The following is a 15,967-nucleotide window of genomic DNA, read 5'->3' on the forward strand; positions in this document are numbered from 1 at the left end:
ACATACACATTCCTACAGGGACACATCAAGCGAAATAAGGAATGGAGAGTTGAGCAGACGGGAGGGATGGTACATGTAAAGGAGCCGAGGATGCGTTTTTCTGCTTCGTCTCACTTAAAAAAAAAAAAAAATTGTGTACAAGCAAGCCACAACAACAAATTTCATGGGATCATCATCATTTAGATAGACAGCAGAAGTAGCAACTGATGGGTGATGGGCTTACTGGATGGAGTTATACATGCAAATGTCATAAAGGTGAGACTGGAAAGGAAGAGTGAGTGCCAGAGTTGTTGCTGCAACATCTTCTGTCATTTGTGGCAATGATCATAGAAAGGTACTGGTGAGTTGCAGGTTTCTGTGAAGCTTTTAATGTGTGAGAGGAAATCCTAAAGTATTTAAAGTGGCCCAGGTATGATTTGATTAGATTTGGGAAACGTGCATTGACAGATTCAGTGTCCTTTCCTTTATCTTCATCTTCCAAAAAATAATTCATGCATAGATCCCCACTGAGAAAACCCATTGATATACTTTCTCCTTTGTACACATTTATATATAACTATATATAATATCATTTCTCTATATCTATATTTTCAGCAAAAAAAATCTTTCCACATAAAACAATTAAATGCTTGACAAAAGATGAAAAAAACCAAAAAAAAAAAAAACACAATCGGAGGCCAGTTTGGCACTTTGTCATGACAACACTCTGTTAGCTGACAGTAAAAAGGAATACTTCAGGATTTTCTTTCATTTTTTTTCTCCCTTGATGAGAAAGCAAACACAGTAGTACATACTTGGCACCAAGAATGCTGGTAGAATGAAATATCAGGTATCAGTGTTTTCATTGTTATATGCCTCCTGTATGTATGCTTTGCCCTCTCCAGCTCAGTACATTGTGACTCCTTAGAATAAAGGAGTGTTGTGAATATGACAAGAATTACAAGTCAAACGAGAGGAACAAAGCTGCAATAAGACACAGATGTAGAAAAGAGAAAGAAATGTGCACAAACCACACCGAGAGACACAAAAAGAGATGAAACCAAAGAAAACTAGATAGAATAACAAGGGCCAAAAAGACTTTGTCCCTTCTGCAATTTGTGGGGGGACTTTAGTCTGGAAACTGCAGACCCTTGTTATAAGCAGTATCTTTGAAAGTCACCCCCAAATGGATAATCTTCTCCTGTGCAGTTCCCTCATTTCTCCACATGCCACCAGTAGAGGGAGCTGCTAAGCTGTACAGCACATGATGGAGAAAGTGGAGTTGTTTTTTTTTTTGTTTTTGAGAAATAAGAGAACAGATAAAAGCCCCACCATCCAGAGGCTTTCCTTCTATAGGAGCAGAGCCAGTATTCCTGGTCCCTTGGTGGCACTGTGTTAGTCCAGTCCCTACTATACCCTGGTGGTGGAGTGGGGATGGGGCAGGGTGTTGTTGTGGCCAGTGGACGGGAAAGTGTTAAAGGCATGTAGTGGCTGCATGCTAGTGATGGTACTGGGAATCATGGTGATGGTATTGGGCGTCATCAGCGGCACATCGTCAGGGGCACGGCGCAGCGCCAGCGTGTAGTCAGGTGGGCAGGCGGGTCGTAGAATGTCGTGTGGCCGGAGGGGCTCCATGTCGTGGTGAGCATCGTGTTCCGAGTGCTTCATCTGCAGAGACATGATCTCCTCCTCCTGGCTGTGAGCCAGGTCGTTGGCAGGGCCACCCCGCTGAGGAGATAGCCGGTGCCTTCGCATCTCGTGCCGCTTGTCACGCTTGTAGTAAAGGGCAGCAAATGCCAAGATGTTGAGGAAGAGTAGTGAGGCCCCCACAGCCACTGTCACACTTAGCTCAGTGGAGTAGTCACGGGTGTCTCCTGGAAAGAGGTTCTGGTGTGGTCGCTCTGAGCCCTCAGGCTCAGGTTCTGAGGGGAAGGTTGGGTAGGGGTGTCGAGTGGTGCGAGGGCCTGGAGTTCTGGGCCAGGGTCTGATTGTGCCTGGGCCAGGTCCTGGTGGTGAGCGAGTTGTGGTGGGGAAGACTTCATGAAGACTATGAAGATGAGGGACTAATTCTAGCCAGAAAGCCACCTTGTTTGCCCTGTAGTTGTCTCTAACGCGAGGTTTTAGGCCAATGTGGAGGTATTGCTTGTCCTTTGAATTGAACTTGGTCCAGATGACCTCTTCGAAACGATTGGGCTTGGTGTGAATGAACTTTGTGTCCTGAGGGACCGGCAAGTTTGGGTCACTAGCGGAGCAAAGAAAGATAATCGTAGTTATAAATTTTAAATCAGTGCTTTGATGGTTCAAACACTCAGAACACCAATCCATTGAGTTTGTTTTAACTTTGATCTTAAAAGGAAACTAAAAGCTTTGCTCAAATAAATATTTATCTCATCTTCTCTTATTAAAAAAGTAGCGAATCTTTAAAAAGTCATTCTAACTGTACCACTAAAGACTAACAGGATAATCATCCTGCTGCAGCTCATAGCAAAAAAGCAATCTAAAACATATCAACTTGAAATTAAGCCTACCCAGTCTTGGCAAAGTTGGTCCAGTAAGTCATGACTACGGCGCTCAACATCACATCATTCTTCGAGAAGTTGCATGGGAACAGGTCTGTGGCACCGATCATGGGCACGCCAAACACATAAGGTATCTCATCTCCATGGGCAGCGTCGGCCCACTCTGGCCGCGTTTCTGTCTGGCAGTGGTGGTAGAATGTATAAAAATAAACAGGGGATTGAAATTCAGCGTGGAGTTTGGCGGTGGCAACGGCTGGTGCCACCCACTGGTGGTCCGTAAACAGAGCTAACAGAGTCTTCCTTCGCATGTCGCCGTTGTCTCTGTCAGCCCAGTCTGTGTACATAAACTTAATGGTCTCCCGCAGGATGTCTTTGCCTGGAGGATAAAAAGCAGAAGGTGGAAAAGACAGAAAGAGAAATAGAGATAAAGCAAAAAGACAAAGAGGAAAAAATAGTGACAAGTTAAGGGAAAGGTAAAATATGTCACAGAGACTTGAAAAGGATGTAAGTATAAGTAGTCATGTTAAACTTTAGGATGAGGGGAAAAGAAAAAAAAGGAAGTTTTACTAAAAGAAGAGACTGAGCGACAAGAGAATTTCTCTCACAGTTATCAGCACGACAAACACTTGAGAGTGAGCGTGACTGCATTATTCAGACTTGTCTGTATTTTGACTGTGGCCTGCTGTGAGAGGTTTGCAGGCTGTTAGGAACAACAGCACTGTGATTGGGAGCTGGCTGCCTGGGGGGCTGATGAACGACAGCATTAGTGCCCACGGATCCCCAAAGGCCAGAGTACAGACCCACCACAGTGAAAGATAATCTCCATGATAGGAAATCTCTTTAGTATGCTTGTCTTGACTGTTACACTTCACTGAACTCGCATTTGATTTTTTCTCATTTTATAGCCCACATAATGTTTTAAAGAGTTGCATTTCCACAGGGAGCTGTGGCTTGAAGTTGTTGATGCAGATTTTCTTCTGCTGAAAGCATGATAATATAAGCGGTGCTGAGAACAAAAGAACTATGCCTATACAATTTCAACTTTCGTGTCAGTCTTTTATCTCTAACTGAGGCAAAACAGTGATTATGCTCCAGAATTGCATCATCTGATCAAGGTCGAAGGAGAGGCTTTGAAGAGGGATAGATGTATGGAGCTGGTGTCCCTCACCCTCAGGATATCCGTAGAGGTTGTCAACAAAGTTAGAAATGGTGTAGTCGAATGCTGCAGCAGAGATGCCGTCATTGTCCTCACTGTCGTCCACAAACTTCAGCCCCTCTCCTTGATTCACTCCAATCAGGATGTCATAGTTGAGGAACTCCCCCTGGTGGTGGAAGAAGGGAACAACGAGTTGAGTGCTGAAATTAAGATTAATGCAACACAAATAACTTATCTCAAGTCACTGCAAATGCTGCTAAAATGAATTTGTTTTGAGTATTTAGTTTTAAGTTGAAACCCATTTTGTTCATGTTATCACTTTAATTATGATATTTATATAAATAAAAACAAGTCTTAGTATCAAATAAATAGCTCTCATCAGGCAATCGCTCCAAGATGATGTCAGAGAGATGATATGAAATTTAATTTCACATTTTTTGCTGCCAGCTGTAAAGTTTTTGTTTGCTCCATTAGGATATAATGAAGTTAAGGTCAGCATAAACTGAAACCACTTCTTTTTTAAATCTACAGTGTAAAGTTTCAGATTATATACAGTATTAACACGAGACAAAGATCTTGTGATAGTCACTTTAAAATTTTTTCATACAGTTCTTTGAGAAAATTTTAGCAAAAGACACACTTTGTATCAAGATATATTTCTTGATTTACGCCTGCCCCATTCTCTTAAGTGAGCAACTCCTGCAAATGGATCCGAGTGTATTGAGACTCTTCCGCATTAAGCCCCGCCTCCCACCACTGCACTCCATCGGGAGCGCGCACCGCAACTGCTTTTGCCATCATTGTAACATCTCATAAACAGAAGGATTTGGCTGATATGAACTCAATAAAAAAAAACAAAATACAATGTCAACACATAGCATACAGCCCTACTTGTTGGAACCTGAATCAGACCCTGAAAACGAGGTGGAAAACAGCAACCCACAGCAACGAATGCAGCAGGATGTCTCTCTTTGGTAAACTCACCAGCCATCGTTGGAAATAACTTTATCCGACGTTTTCCACCCGCCTGATGTATTTGTACATGTCCTTGTTAACCAGTAGAAGGTAATCAATCACCGAACCTTATCCCCCGGGACGTCACAAGGATTTCCAAGTAGAAAAAACTCTCTAAAACTACTTGTTTTTCGTCGCCATGGAAACCGAACGGAGAGCGTGCTGGAACTCAAACTCAAACTCAAACATGCGTTTAGGTGATAAAAAACAGTGCCGTTCACATGTCTGATGAGGATTCAACACTGTAACACTGTAGAAAGCTCAGAAAACTTAAAATACCATAATAGGATCCCTTTAATGACTTATTATAGTCCTGTGAAGCGATTGACAAACAAAAAGGCCACTGAGGGACATTAGAGTTTAGATTTAAAATAAAATAAAATAAAAACTGGAAAAAATTAAATGTTACTATAACGTGGCGTATTTCTATATATGATTATAAATATGATTCTGATGTAATTGAAACAGAAAATCTCACCTTTATCAGACTGCTAGCCACCCCAGCAGTCAGTGTTGAAAGGCTTGAAAGGACACTTTTTTTTTTTATTCTTTTCCAAGTGATCATAAGACAAAGACAGACTGTGAATCATAGGTCTAAAATCAACTACCAGGGCTGTGGTTATTTTTCAGTGTTAAAACTTTGTAGCATGTGAGTTCACACCAGCTGGTAAATGTCACTGCTACACCTCTAACTCTGTGGAAAGGTCACAGTCACACCTTCTTTGAGTTGTCTTAGAGAGTCTCTGTCTGAAGTATCATTGCAGCAACTCACACTAAGAAAACCCAACGGCGACCATGCCCCACGGATACGGATGGTGGACCCTTACCTGCTGCATGAGAATCTCAGGATCGTCGGGCACCACATCTCCATCCACCACAGGGCCAAAGGCAATGTGGTAGCGTGCTGGCTGGATGTCCTGGTCCACCAGTTCCCTGAAGGTCTTGCGCCTCAGGCAGTCTACCAGGTCCGCTGTCTCTGTGTAGGTGCAACCCACTTTACTGGCCAGGATCTTGGTGTACTTAAGGGGCTGGTAGTTGACGGACCAGCTGGAGATTGCAGTGCCACTCTGAGCTATGGCCCTGTGGAACAAACCTGAAAGGACAGGAGAATATTAATGTGAAGCCTTAAAAATTCGGATAAAATGTAAGGTTATTTCCTCATCAGAGAATTGCAGAAGCTCAGTGAAGAAGTTCAGCGTTGGGAGAGGCAAAGAAACTTCCTGTCTCACACATCACTTTCTTTTCTGAGAGAAAACTTTACAATGGCAAATGATGGCAATTTCATACTTTTTTAAAACTTTGTTACAGGAGAAAATGTGGCAGATACGAGATGGACTACAGACTGTAAGCATCATTGGCAGAACATGCTATGGAACTGTAGATGAAAAATATACAGGTGCGACAGGGAATAAGCGCTTCTGAGATGTCAAAAGATCTATTTTCCTCTTCTCTACTCCAGCTTTATGCCTCCCTTACGTTCTTCTACTGTATCTTTAGTATCTTTAGTTCTGCCTGTCTTGTGCAGTTTAAACCACTCGAGTGGCTCGTTAAGGGTCTGCCTGACTCACTCGTTTCCTCTTGCACCCCCCCACTCCTCCTGGGCTCAAGATTGGTCAGTTAATTATTAAGCAGAGCCGCAGAGCCTTCTTTCCCTGTGAGATCAATTATAGTAAGAAATAGTTGGAAACAGCTACACCTACATATATATCTGCACTGTGAGAGAGATGGAGAAAAAGACACAGGAAGAGAGGTGGAAGATTGATCACATTTTGTCAATCTTCAAGTTCAGTTTCTTTTTGTTACCCCCTAATTGCCTTTTGCTTTTTCTTGTTTGGTACATTCTTAAATTTGTATACTACATTTTTTACACAAGAGCACTTTCTTTCCCTTCTATACTGTATGTTCATCTTTTAACATAATCGCCTCAGCATCCCTCTGAACATCCTTCCACCCATCTGTGTCTTTCCACCTGTCTTAACACACGGATGGATACAGTTTTCTGTCTTTAATCAGATCAGTATCACTAACGTCTCCTCCTTCCATCCCATCTGACACTTTCAGCTTGTTATCCATCCCGTACATTCGCGTTGTCTGACTTGATTTGTGATGCAATGTTGCTGACATGATTGGTGTTCCTTCAGCGTGAGGATGACATTCTCCTTACCTGGCATCCCTGGCGAGGGGAGAGGGAGAGCATGACAGACAGGCGACGTCTAGTGGGTTGATGTTACACCGTTAGATGCTGATGATGAGGAACATGACAATGGGGTGACGACAAAGAGGACGCATTAGAATGGACAGGTGGTGGAGGGACGGGGTGGGGTTGGATGAGACAGAAGGGTTAATACAGGTTCTTTCTGTTACTATCGGTTTTCTCTGCATCAAAAGGAGGACTACCATGAAAAACCGTTTAGCTGCAACGTGGCTAAACAGTTCTGGTTGATGTCTAAATGCAAAGATAAAGATAAGATTAGCGGGAAAGTGAGTACAACAGTTGAGAAAATACATGTATTCCTTACTTCTTGTGCATTAAATGGGAAGATTAATGCCACTTTTATATCTGGTCCCTGAGGGGTTGGAGCGGGGACTTAACCCAGCTTAGCATAAAGGCTAGAAGGCAGCAAGTTTAAAAAAAATACTTATCATCTCCAAAGCTTCCTAATTAACTCATATCCTATGCTGATTGGAAAATTTATCCTAAAATTAAGTGTTAATGAGGCAGCTTCAGAGATGTCGTGTGAAGTTTTGAACTTCAATAAAACAAGGCTGACTGTTTATTTATGTATCCTATCTAGTTGCTAAGCACATCCTGATTTTATGTGATTGACACCAGGAAATATTGCTTTTCCATCAAATAATTTCCCATTATAAATGTTTTTTCTGTGTGACAGTATTCTCTGGAGCAATGTGAGGTTACTCTTCATTTCATCGATGGTAAAAACATTGGTGAAGCCTGTTATGGCATAAAGCAGTTCTCCTTTCCATTTTTTCCTGTTCTAAATTAATCAACAACTGTAAAGTCCCAGTATTCACTTAAAATGCATCTCATATCGCATATAGTGTGTCATTATTGTCATAAAACCATGCTTTAAAGATAGTTTGGACTGTAAAAAAAATACAAGGAGAACACAATAATTGTGCTAATTATGCTAATGACTGCTAATGAGATGTATATATACTATATAATGAAAATATTTTACAAATTAATTTGGATTCCAATTCTGTGAAAGCTATAGCAAAATAAAATGCAGTAGAAAACTTTGGACCCAAAGAAAACCCATTATAAGTACAGGCAAATCATTAATGAAGAAGATCCAGAAGAAATGTTTCTTTCTCTGGGCCTGAGCTCATTTAAGATCAGCGAAAACTGTCCTGTGGTCTGATCATCCAAATCTGAAATTCCTTTTGTAAATCATGGATGCTCCCTCCATCCTGCAGAGGGGAGACACCATATGACTTAATATCAGCACACAGTTCAAAAGCCTGCTTCTGCGATTGAACGTGAATGCATTAATGCCCATTGCATGCTCCCCTGTGAAGGTCTTATTAATGATAAATGACTCATGCTGGCTTTGGAGGAACATATATTGCCATCTAGAATATGGATAACAAAAGCTTAGAAATGTAGTAAAAGAGTCAGAGTGTTAAAGTTGGCTGCTTCCAGTCCAGACCTGTCACTTTTTTATGTCTCTCTTCACTGTGTCCCAACTTGTTGGGAACAAGGTACCACATGGCTGTGTAAATTATGTAAAAGTGTGCCGAAGTTTTGGGTCAGCCCTACTTCTTTATATATTGCCAGAAGTATAAAGTATAAAAAGGTCCAGTGATTTCATGAAAATGGAAAAACAAGGTTCTTACAATTCCAACCAACTTTATCTTTTAACGCAGCCTGAACCCATTTTGACGAGCTTTCATTAAGTAAATTTCAGAAATACTTTTCCAGCCTTTTTGGAGGCCATCCCAAGCTCTTCTTTGGATGTTGACCCCCACCCTATTCTTAATCAAGATGATCCCACAGTTCTTCAATAAGGATTCATCAATTTCTCATACCTGTGACCATTCATTTTTAGGATGGCATTTGGGATCCCTCAGCCTTTTCTCTTCCCATTTCTGTATGTTTGGAAAGTCCTCTTGGCAGCCACACTTCCACAAAGACCATTTCTGATGAAGCTTCAGTGAAGACTGAATCAGCTGAGGGTCCATATGTATCTTTTAGGCCTTTTTTGGATTTTATTTTATTTCCCAAGGACATTAATTTCACATGGTGTTCATCTGCTGCTGATAGTTTAAACCTAAATCATTTTATAATGTCCTCCACTTGTCCAGTTTCCAGATTTTATTTTAAGAAACCCACCAGACACCAAGAAGAGATATGCCAAGAGCTAGCAGCTTTCTGGGAACCACCTTGGTCTGAGTAAAAAAAAATCTATCTATATATATCTATCTATATAGATATATATCTATATTTATCTATCTATCTATATAAATATCTATGTATCTATCTATATAAATATCTATCTATATCTATATCTATATCTATCTATATATATATATATATACACACATATGATGTCTCTCAAACTGGTTTAACTTTGGTATTTTTTTAAATAAATAGGTGCTAATCTGTGTCAGAGTAGTAAAATGCCGAATGATGTTACGTGTAGACAAAACACTTGAATTTGATGCTTGTTTTATGCCTGAATGAACCGTTGGTCAGTGAAGTATGACTTAGCAAACAAAACAACACATTTCTCTAAAAATAAAAGCTATGAGGACTGAAAAGTAGTCAACCTTATAAAAACCTGAAAAAAGAAAACAAAATGCTTGAAGAACGATTGCTTAAGACCACTTGGAAACTGAGAAGAAAGTCTGGCTCCTTGGAATCAGGATATAAAGAAATAACAGGTGAAGAAAGACTTTCACTGCATATTGTTAAACAAATGGGGTCATGATGGGTCTCCAAAGGTTAAGTGTCACATGCGAACAAGACAGCAAAGTTTATGGGATGTGAACGTGAAGAGTTAACAGACATCAGTGGTAATTGGAGGTTGTGTGAAATGAATGATACAGAAGCAGCACACAGATGCTCACTCATGCTCTCACAACATTTATTTTCAGGACACATCTATGCAGATTGAATGAGTCCAAATCAGATGTCTGCTTAGTGTTTCACACACACACACACACACACACACACACACAGCAGTAACCGAAGCAGACGTGTGGTAGTGCGAACACACTCTCTGATCTCTTTTTCATTTCACCCTCAACTTCTGTCCTTTGCAGTTTGTGTGTGAGACAGAAAATATGGTGAGAAGAGAGACATTCAGGGAGAGTCCTCGAGCAGCGTAGAGAACAGAGAAGTTGTGATCGTTGGAGGACAGCTTTAAGAACAACATGATCAAAGGCAGCGAGTGCATGACCATGTGGCTGCAGATCAACGGGCACACTCGTCTTAGTTCAGATCAAAGTCAATTGGTTTGTAGGCCTGTGTCCTTTGGTGGTGCCACATTAGCACTTAGCCCTCAGGGTATGTTATTGATAATGGGGAGCATGAGGTTGTACAGATGTAGGATTTTTATGAAGGTATGGCCTTCCTGCTGCAGAGAACCATGAGCATTCACTTTGGCAGGTGATATGGGGAAATGCTGCTGCTCCAGTGTCATTTATCCTCCAACGAAACCAGCAACACAACCTGGATCAAACCTGCATATGCTCATTAGCCTCACAACTGCTTAAATTCTTCAGTTCAAAGGACAAGCAGTGTTCTCCTTTGGGGATAAAAGTGTCAAACGAACATCACAGGACTGAACATTTTCTTCGCTGGATGCTGCCAGCTGCCACTACATCTGACGAAGACTTCTCTGTTATGAAGACATTTTGTTGCACATATAAAGTTAAAAAAATCAAAAATATGGGAAAAAAAGAAAATAATTCTATGAGTTGTGTTTTAAATACAATCCACAGAATTATATATATATATAAATATATACAAGTAATTTGAGCATCACATTTGCAGACATGTTTTATGTGGCTGAGTGTAAATACACCTAGCAGCTTTTTTAAGGGATTGGTGAGGAATGATCTTAGTCTAGAATGATATGCTGAGCTCTTTTGTCAATATTAATGTATCTACAGTGAAACAAGAGGAAAATAACATGTGGAAGGAGGAACTGGCATCAGGAGAAATGGTTGCACAACCCACGTTTCACTTACCCTCTGAATGGTGAGAGAGGATGAGGAGGTTCACGCAGGATGCCCCAGCTCCAGAGCCGAAGATGGTGATCCTCTCTGGGTCACCACCGAAGTGGCCGATGTTCTCGTTGAGCCAGCGCAGGGCCTGGATCTGGTCCAGGAGGCCGTAGTTCCCCTTAGCGGACTGATCTCCGGTACTGAGGAACCCTGTTTGTGGAAAAGGAAGATGGACGACAGAAGACAAAGTTTGTTTGGGAGAGGGGAGGGAGAGAGGGATATGAGCGGATGATGAAGGTTGAAAAAAAGTGAAAAATAGGAGAGAACAGAGAGACAAGATGAAGTTAGTGTCCATTTTTTTTTTCTAATTTGTACCTGCAATTTGTTTCTGGCTTAAATCGAACTGTAAAACAGCAGCGAGGTGATGAGTTTGTACACAAACTACAGCAGACTGGAGCTAATCTGGATTGTAAATAATGACTCATCATGTTTCTTTTGTTTGGACCAACTGTCCTCAATGAAAACTTTGTATCGTTACTTGATGACTATTTACATGAATAAATACAAATAGGACATTGTAGATGTTTTAAATTAAATAAATAGTTCACAGAGAGTCAGGGTGAACCAATGGAAAATGTCTTGAAATAGAATTCGTAATTTTTTTTTTTTTTTTTTTACAGTGAAACAACCCAACATATTGTTAGTTGTGAATAGGATCATGAGTTGCTCACTGTACAATGTTTTATTAAGAAGTATTCACTACTGAATAAAATTCAATTAAAAAAACAATTAAAAGTTTAAGTTTGCTACGTTTTAAGCGTGGAAATTAAAAACAAAGTGTTTTTTAGAACTTTTGTTGCCACCAAATCTTGTATTAAAAAATGCATGAAAACTCATTAATTGATAAAACATTTGTTTTCAGCTTTTAATAAGCACCACAGAGCAGAACTTTTGTTTAAAAACCAATGAATTACACTGAAACAGAAGAGATTTGGTTGCATTTAATTTTGTCGGGCACAAACATTTCTCTTGGGCCATTGTAGGCGTGAGCAGTTTATTGTTCAAAAAGTCATAATTCACATTTTTTAAATTTACTTAACTTATCTTATTATATGCAAAGTAATGATGAAGGAATCTTGATGAATCTACAATACAATTATATTATTCAAATGTGAATGTCTGAACTGATTTTAAAAGTTCGATAAACAAACTTTTCATTCTTTTCCATCTTATAGGGGAAATAAAGACAAAAACAATTGTTATCTGCTTCTTGCTGCGGGGCAAATTATTATCCTATGGCCACAAATTTCACTACATTTACATTCCTAATTCATAAGTTTCATTTTAAATATGTAGATGTTAAGTAGAAACAAAAAAGGCCTGGAGCTAAAAGTCAAGAAAAAGACATGAATTCCAATTATTGGCTGACATATGCATACTCTTCTTGCTAAATGTCTTCATCCATATTATTTACCTGGAAAGTTTAACTAAGCCATATTTAACTGTGCCATATTTAACTATATAATATATACCTGGCACCACTGCAGTGACACCTGTGATGTCATCAGCTTCATTGTTGCTAGGTTACAACTAAAGCATCCTCACATAATCATTGCAGTCTCTGGAAACTTCAACAACCTCTCCCTCTCTGCAACATTTTATCCAATAGTTTGTCATCTGCTCCACCAAAGAAAATAAGATGCTAAACTTACTTTATGTAAATACAGAAAATGCACACAGTTCCTCTGCCCTGCCTCCTTCAGAAGGATAAGACTATAACCTGGTTTTTCCTCACCTCCACCTACAAGGTCGTGAGGCTCAGCAGCAATCAGTCATCACAGATGATTAAAAATTAATGTAATAAAACAGAAGATGCTCTAAGAAGATGCTTTGAGGGCACAGACTGCAATGTCATCTCTGAACCAGAAACAGCAGACATCTATGTCATGACAGAGTGTGTAACATACTGTTATATCAATTTCTGTGTGGACAGCATTGTCCCAGCTAGAACAGCGAGATGTTCCTGGAAACCTACGATGTCAACACCAGCCTGACACAGAAAAGAGTTCTTGTGTTGTGGAAAACATCCTGCCTTATTCCAGAACTTTAAAAAAAACCCAAACGTCTGAACCCAACGTTGACAGCCCAGTTGCTCTAAAATCTCAGGCCATGAAAGTCCCTGACAGACTTGAAATGGGTCCCCTCATTAAGCAAGTGAAAACCTTTCCAGACCCATTAGAGTTTGCATACTGTAATGAGCTTGAAGATGATGACCAATCAGGCAGCACTTCAAAGATTATGTTTTGTTTATTTCATTTCAAGATTGTTTTCAATAAAAATCAATTTGCTCTATTATGTAAGAAGCTCTTCAAATTTCAAATGGCTACCTCCACAAACAGCTGGATTCATGAACACCTAACAGACCACAGCTCATGGGACTTAGAGGCAGTGTGTCTGAGATGGTGGTCTGCTACACTGGAGCACCACACGGGACTGTACTCTCACCATTTCGCTTCACACTGTACACTTCAGACTTCCAGTACAACTCTGAATCCAGTGATCTGCACAAATACTCTGATGATTGCACCTGTGGGTGATGGACAAGAAGCCGAGGACTGATAAGTGGACAGTCAGTTTGTGAGATGGTGAAGAAACAAGAACAAGAACAGGAGTAAACAAAACTGTTTACATTCTGGGATATATCCTGAGGTAGCGGAGAAATACATCAACCTTGAAATTCAGGAAGACAACACAGAAGCATCCACAACAATGGAAAGAGCAGACTCATTCAACATGTGCACCTGCATCTGTTTCCACAGCAGCATCAGAGACTGAACACACTGGTCAAAAAAATCTGTTTCTTCAACTCTGGAACAGATTTTCTACAAAAAAATACTGCACAAGCTGGAAATAATCAACAATTCTTTGCATCGTCTTTACAATACAGTTAACGAAACAACAAGAGTGTGTTCAGTGTGAGGCTTTGTCAAGTCCAAACAGTAAGGTACCGGAGACCATTCCTGCCAGCAGCCATCAGCCTCCTCAACATGGCAGTATGTTTGAACTTGTCACTATTGGTTATAGTTTTTAAAACAAAGACAATAAAACAGAACAAATAAACAAGAAAAAAGATCTATGCCAAACTATAACAAAGCACTTTTTCCTCTTAATAAAGTTTTGTTTATTCATTAAAACCTTTTATTCATTCATGTACTTCAGGGTTGGTTGAAGTGGCCTAATTTATATGAACATAACTCCTGTAACCTCACACGGCTCATCTGGAACTGTGTGCTCTTGATTTTAATAGTCTTTTCCTCAACCAATGTGCAGTTTACTCTCTTGCCACATGGTGGCATCTTTTCCACATGAGCCTGAAACGTGTTATTTCTGACTTGTGAGCTGTTTTCCATCCTGTAACTTAATGGGTTGAAAAATGCCTGTATGCTTCATGGAAGCTGTGCTCTTTGCCTGACTCCCGGATGACTCTGTGATTAGCACTCATTAGAGAAACACATGTAAAGCAGATATATAAATGTTTCTGCTGTTCCTTTAGGTCTGCTAGGAAATGCTTATAACTTGATAACATTAATTAAAGACCCACATCGTATAGGCTACATACCGTGTGTTTGGGTTCTAAGTCTAAAGCCATCAGCTGTGTTTGACCTCTACTGTAGAAGCTTAATGAACAACCTTTCCTTTCCTTAATAAAGCTCCAATTAGAGATCCCGTTCAGACGTAGACAGTTAATTCCTACATAAAGATTTAGGTCTTTGTTGGAGTAGGCGAAGATATTTAATAATAATCATCAGAGGCAAATGCCAGCTGACAACACAAAGCTTCAGCTTTCATTACACTGCTTAACAAGAAGACTGTTTTAATCAAACTGGATATCATATCAGCTCGAAACATCAACTCTGTTGTGTCCGAGTATGTTTAACCCGGTTTGTATGGAAAGAAGGGCACCATGTCTGGCATTGTGTCTGAAAACCACAGGGACCAGTGAGAACATGCGAGTTACACGCAACATGATGCAGGTTTAATTGGCAGTTAAGTCACAGATAAAAACAATGAAATTAAACAAGAAATTTCAGCAACGAAGCGCCAGGCTTAATGTAATTTACTTACATTTGCCAGCATGGTTACACCTACATCTGCACACTGAAACTGGATTACAGAGACCATAAACCAGGAGCCCAGACTGGTGTAGTTTTTGTGCCAAAAGCTAAAAAGATTTTGTTCCCTCCTGCTCTGAGAGCAGTGGTGAGCTGATTATTATCTGACTGGAGCCAGTTCAAGGAGAGGAACAGAATATGAAATGTTCCTGGTCTATTGCCTGATCAACACCTTGGACAAACATGCATATTTATACTGATTATAATCACCCTTGACCAAACAATTATGATGCTGCCCTCAGGAAGGCTTTTACAACAACAAAATTTCCCCTTTTTTAGAGATAATATTTAACAGTTCATAAAAACGTATGTGTACCATGGCACATACCCGTCAGCACTTGTACTGACTTTACTTTTACACATCAAAATTAAACAGACTGCTTGGCTATAATAATTGATCTAAGAGCAAACAAATGACAAATAAACTAAGTAATACCTTGCTGTAATCAGCATAACATATTAAGCATGGTTGCCATGGAAATAAGGATACTAATGACGCTAAATACTCCAACATACAGGAATACTTCCATGTCAGCATAGTTAGTAAAACATTTTATTGGAATCAGTGCTACTACACAGACATTAACAAAATGACACATCTCTAGTTTTATTTCGCCTCTTATGATATTAATATCCTCCCAAATATAAATGCGGAGCTGTTGGAATAGCAACAAGCCAAACCAGCAGACACCCAAGATGTTCGCGTTATTTTGTAGCAGCCAAAGATGTTGTTTTCCCCGCACCTTCATGCTGCGTCCATCTGACTGTGACTCAGTTAGTGACAGCGGACCACTTCAATAGCCCCCCAACCGCCACACACACACACACACACACACACACACACACACACACACAGTCTCCTACAGTTTGATAAAAGGCTTGAAGAAAAAAAAAAGAGGATCTGGTTAAAGTGCAGAGATGCAACATGAAAAGCA

The 15,967-nt window shown here is 40.1% G+C and overlaps 1 protein-coding gene across 2 annotated transcripts in view; it reads right to left on the bottom strand.

The window, feature by feature from the left end:
* Positions 1-1,389: 1,389 nt before the first annotated feature.
* The window catches only part of nlgn2a (neuroligin 2a), a gene marked incomplete at both ends in the record, with an annotated part of 128,469 nt that continues 113,891 nt past the window's right edge, over positions 1,390-15,967 (bottom strand). For both annotated transcript variants that reach the window (XM_079257297.1, XM_079257296.1), the window contains 5 exons: positions 1,390-2,221; positions 2,508-2,874; positions 3,667-3,820; positions 5,496-5,761; positions 10,885-11,070. In XM_079257297.1, the coding sequence (XP_079113423.1) occupies positions 1,390-2,221; positions 2,508-2,874; positions 3,667-3,820; positions 5,496-5,761; positions 10,885-11,070 (1,805 nt within the window). The remainder of the gene's footprint in view (positions 2,222-2,507; positions 2,875-3,666; positions 3,821-5,495; positions 5,762-10,884; positions 11,071-15,967) is intronic.

This window comes from Telmatherina bonti (genome assembly GCF_933228915.1).
Source record: "Telmatherina bonti genome assembly, chromosome: 18".
Classification (NCBI taxonomy): domain Eukaryota; kingdom Metazoa; phylum Chordata; class Actinopteri; order Atheriniformes; family Telmatherinidae; genus Telmatherina; species Telmatherina bonti.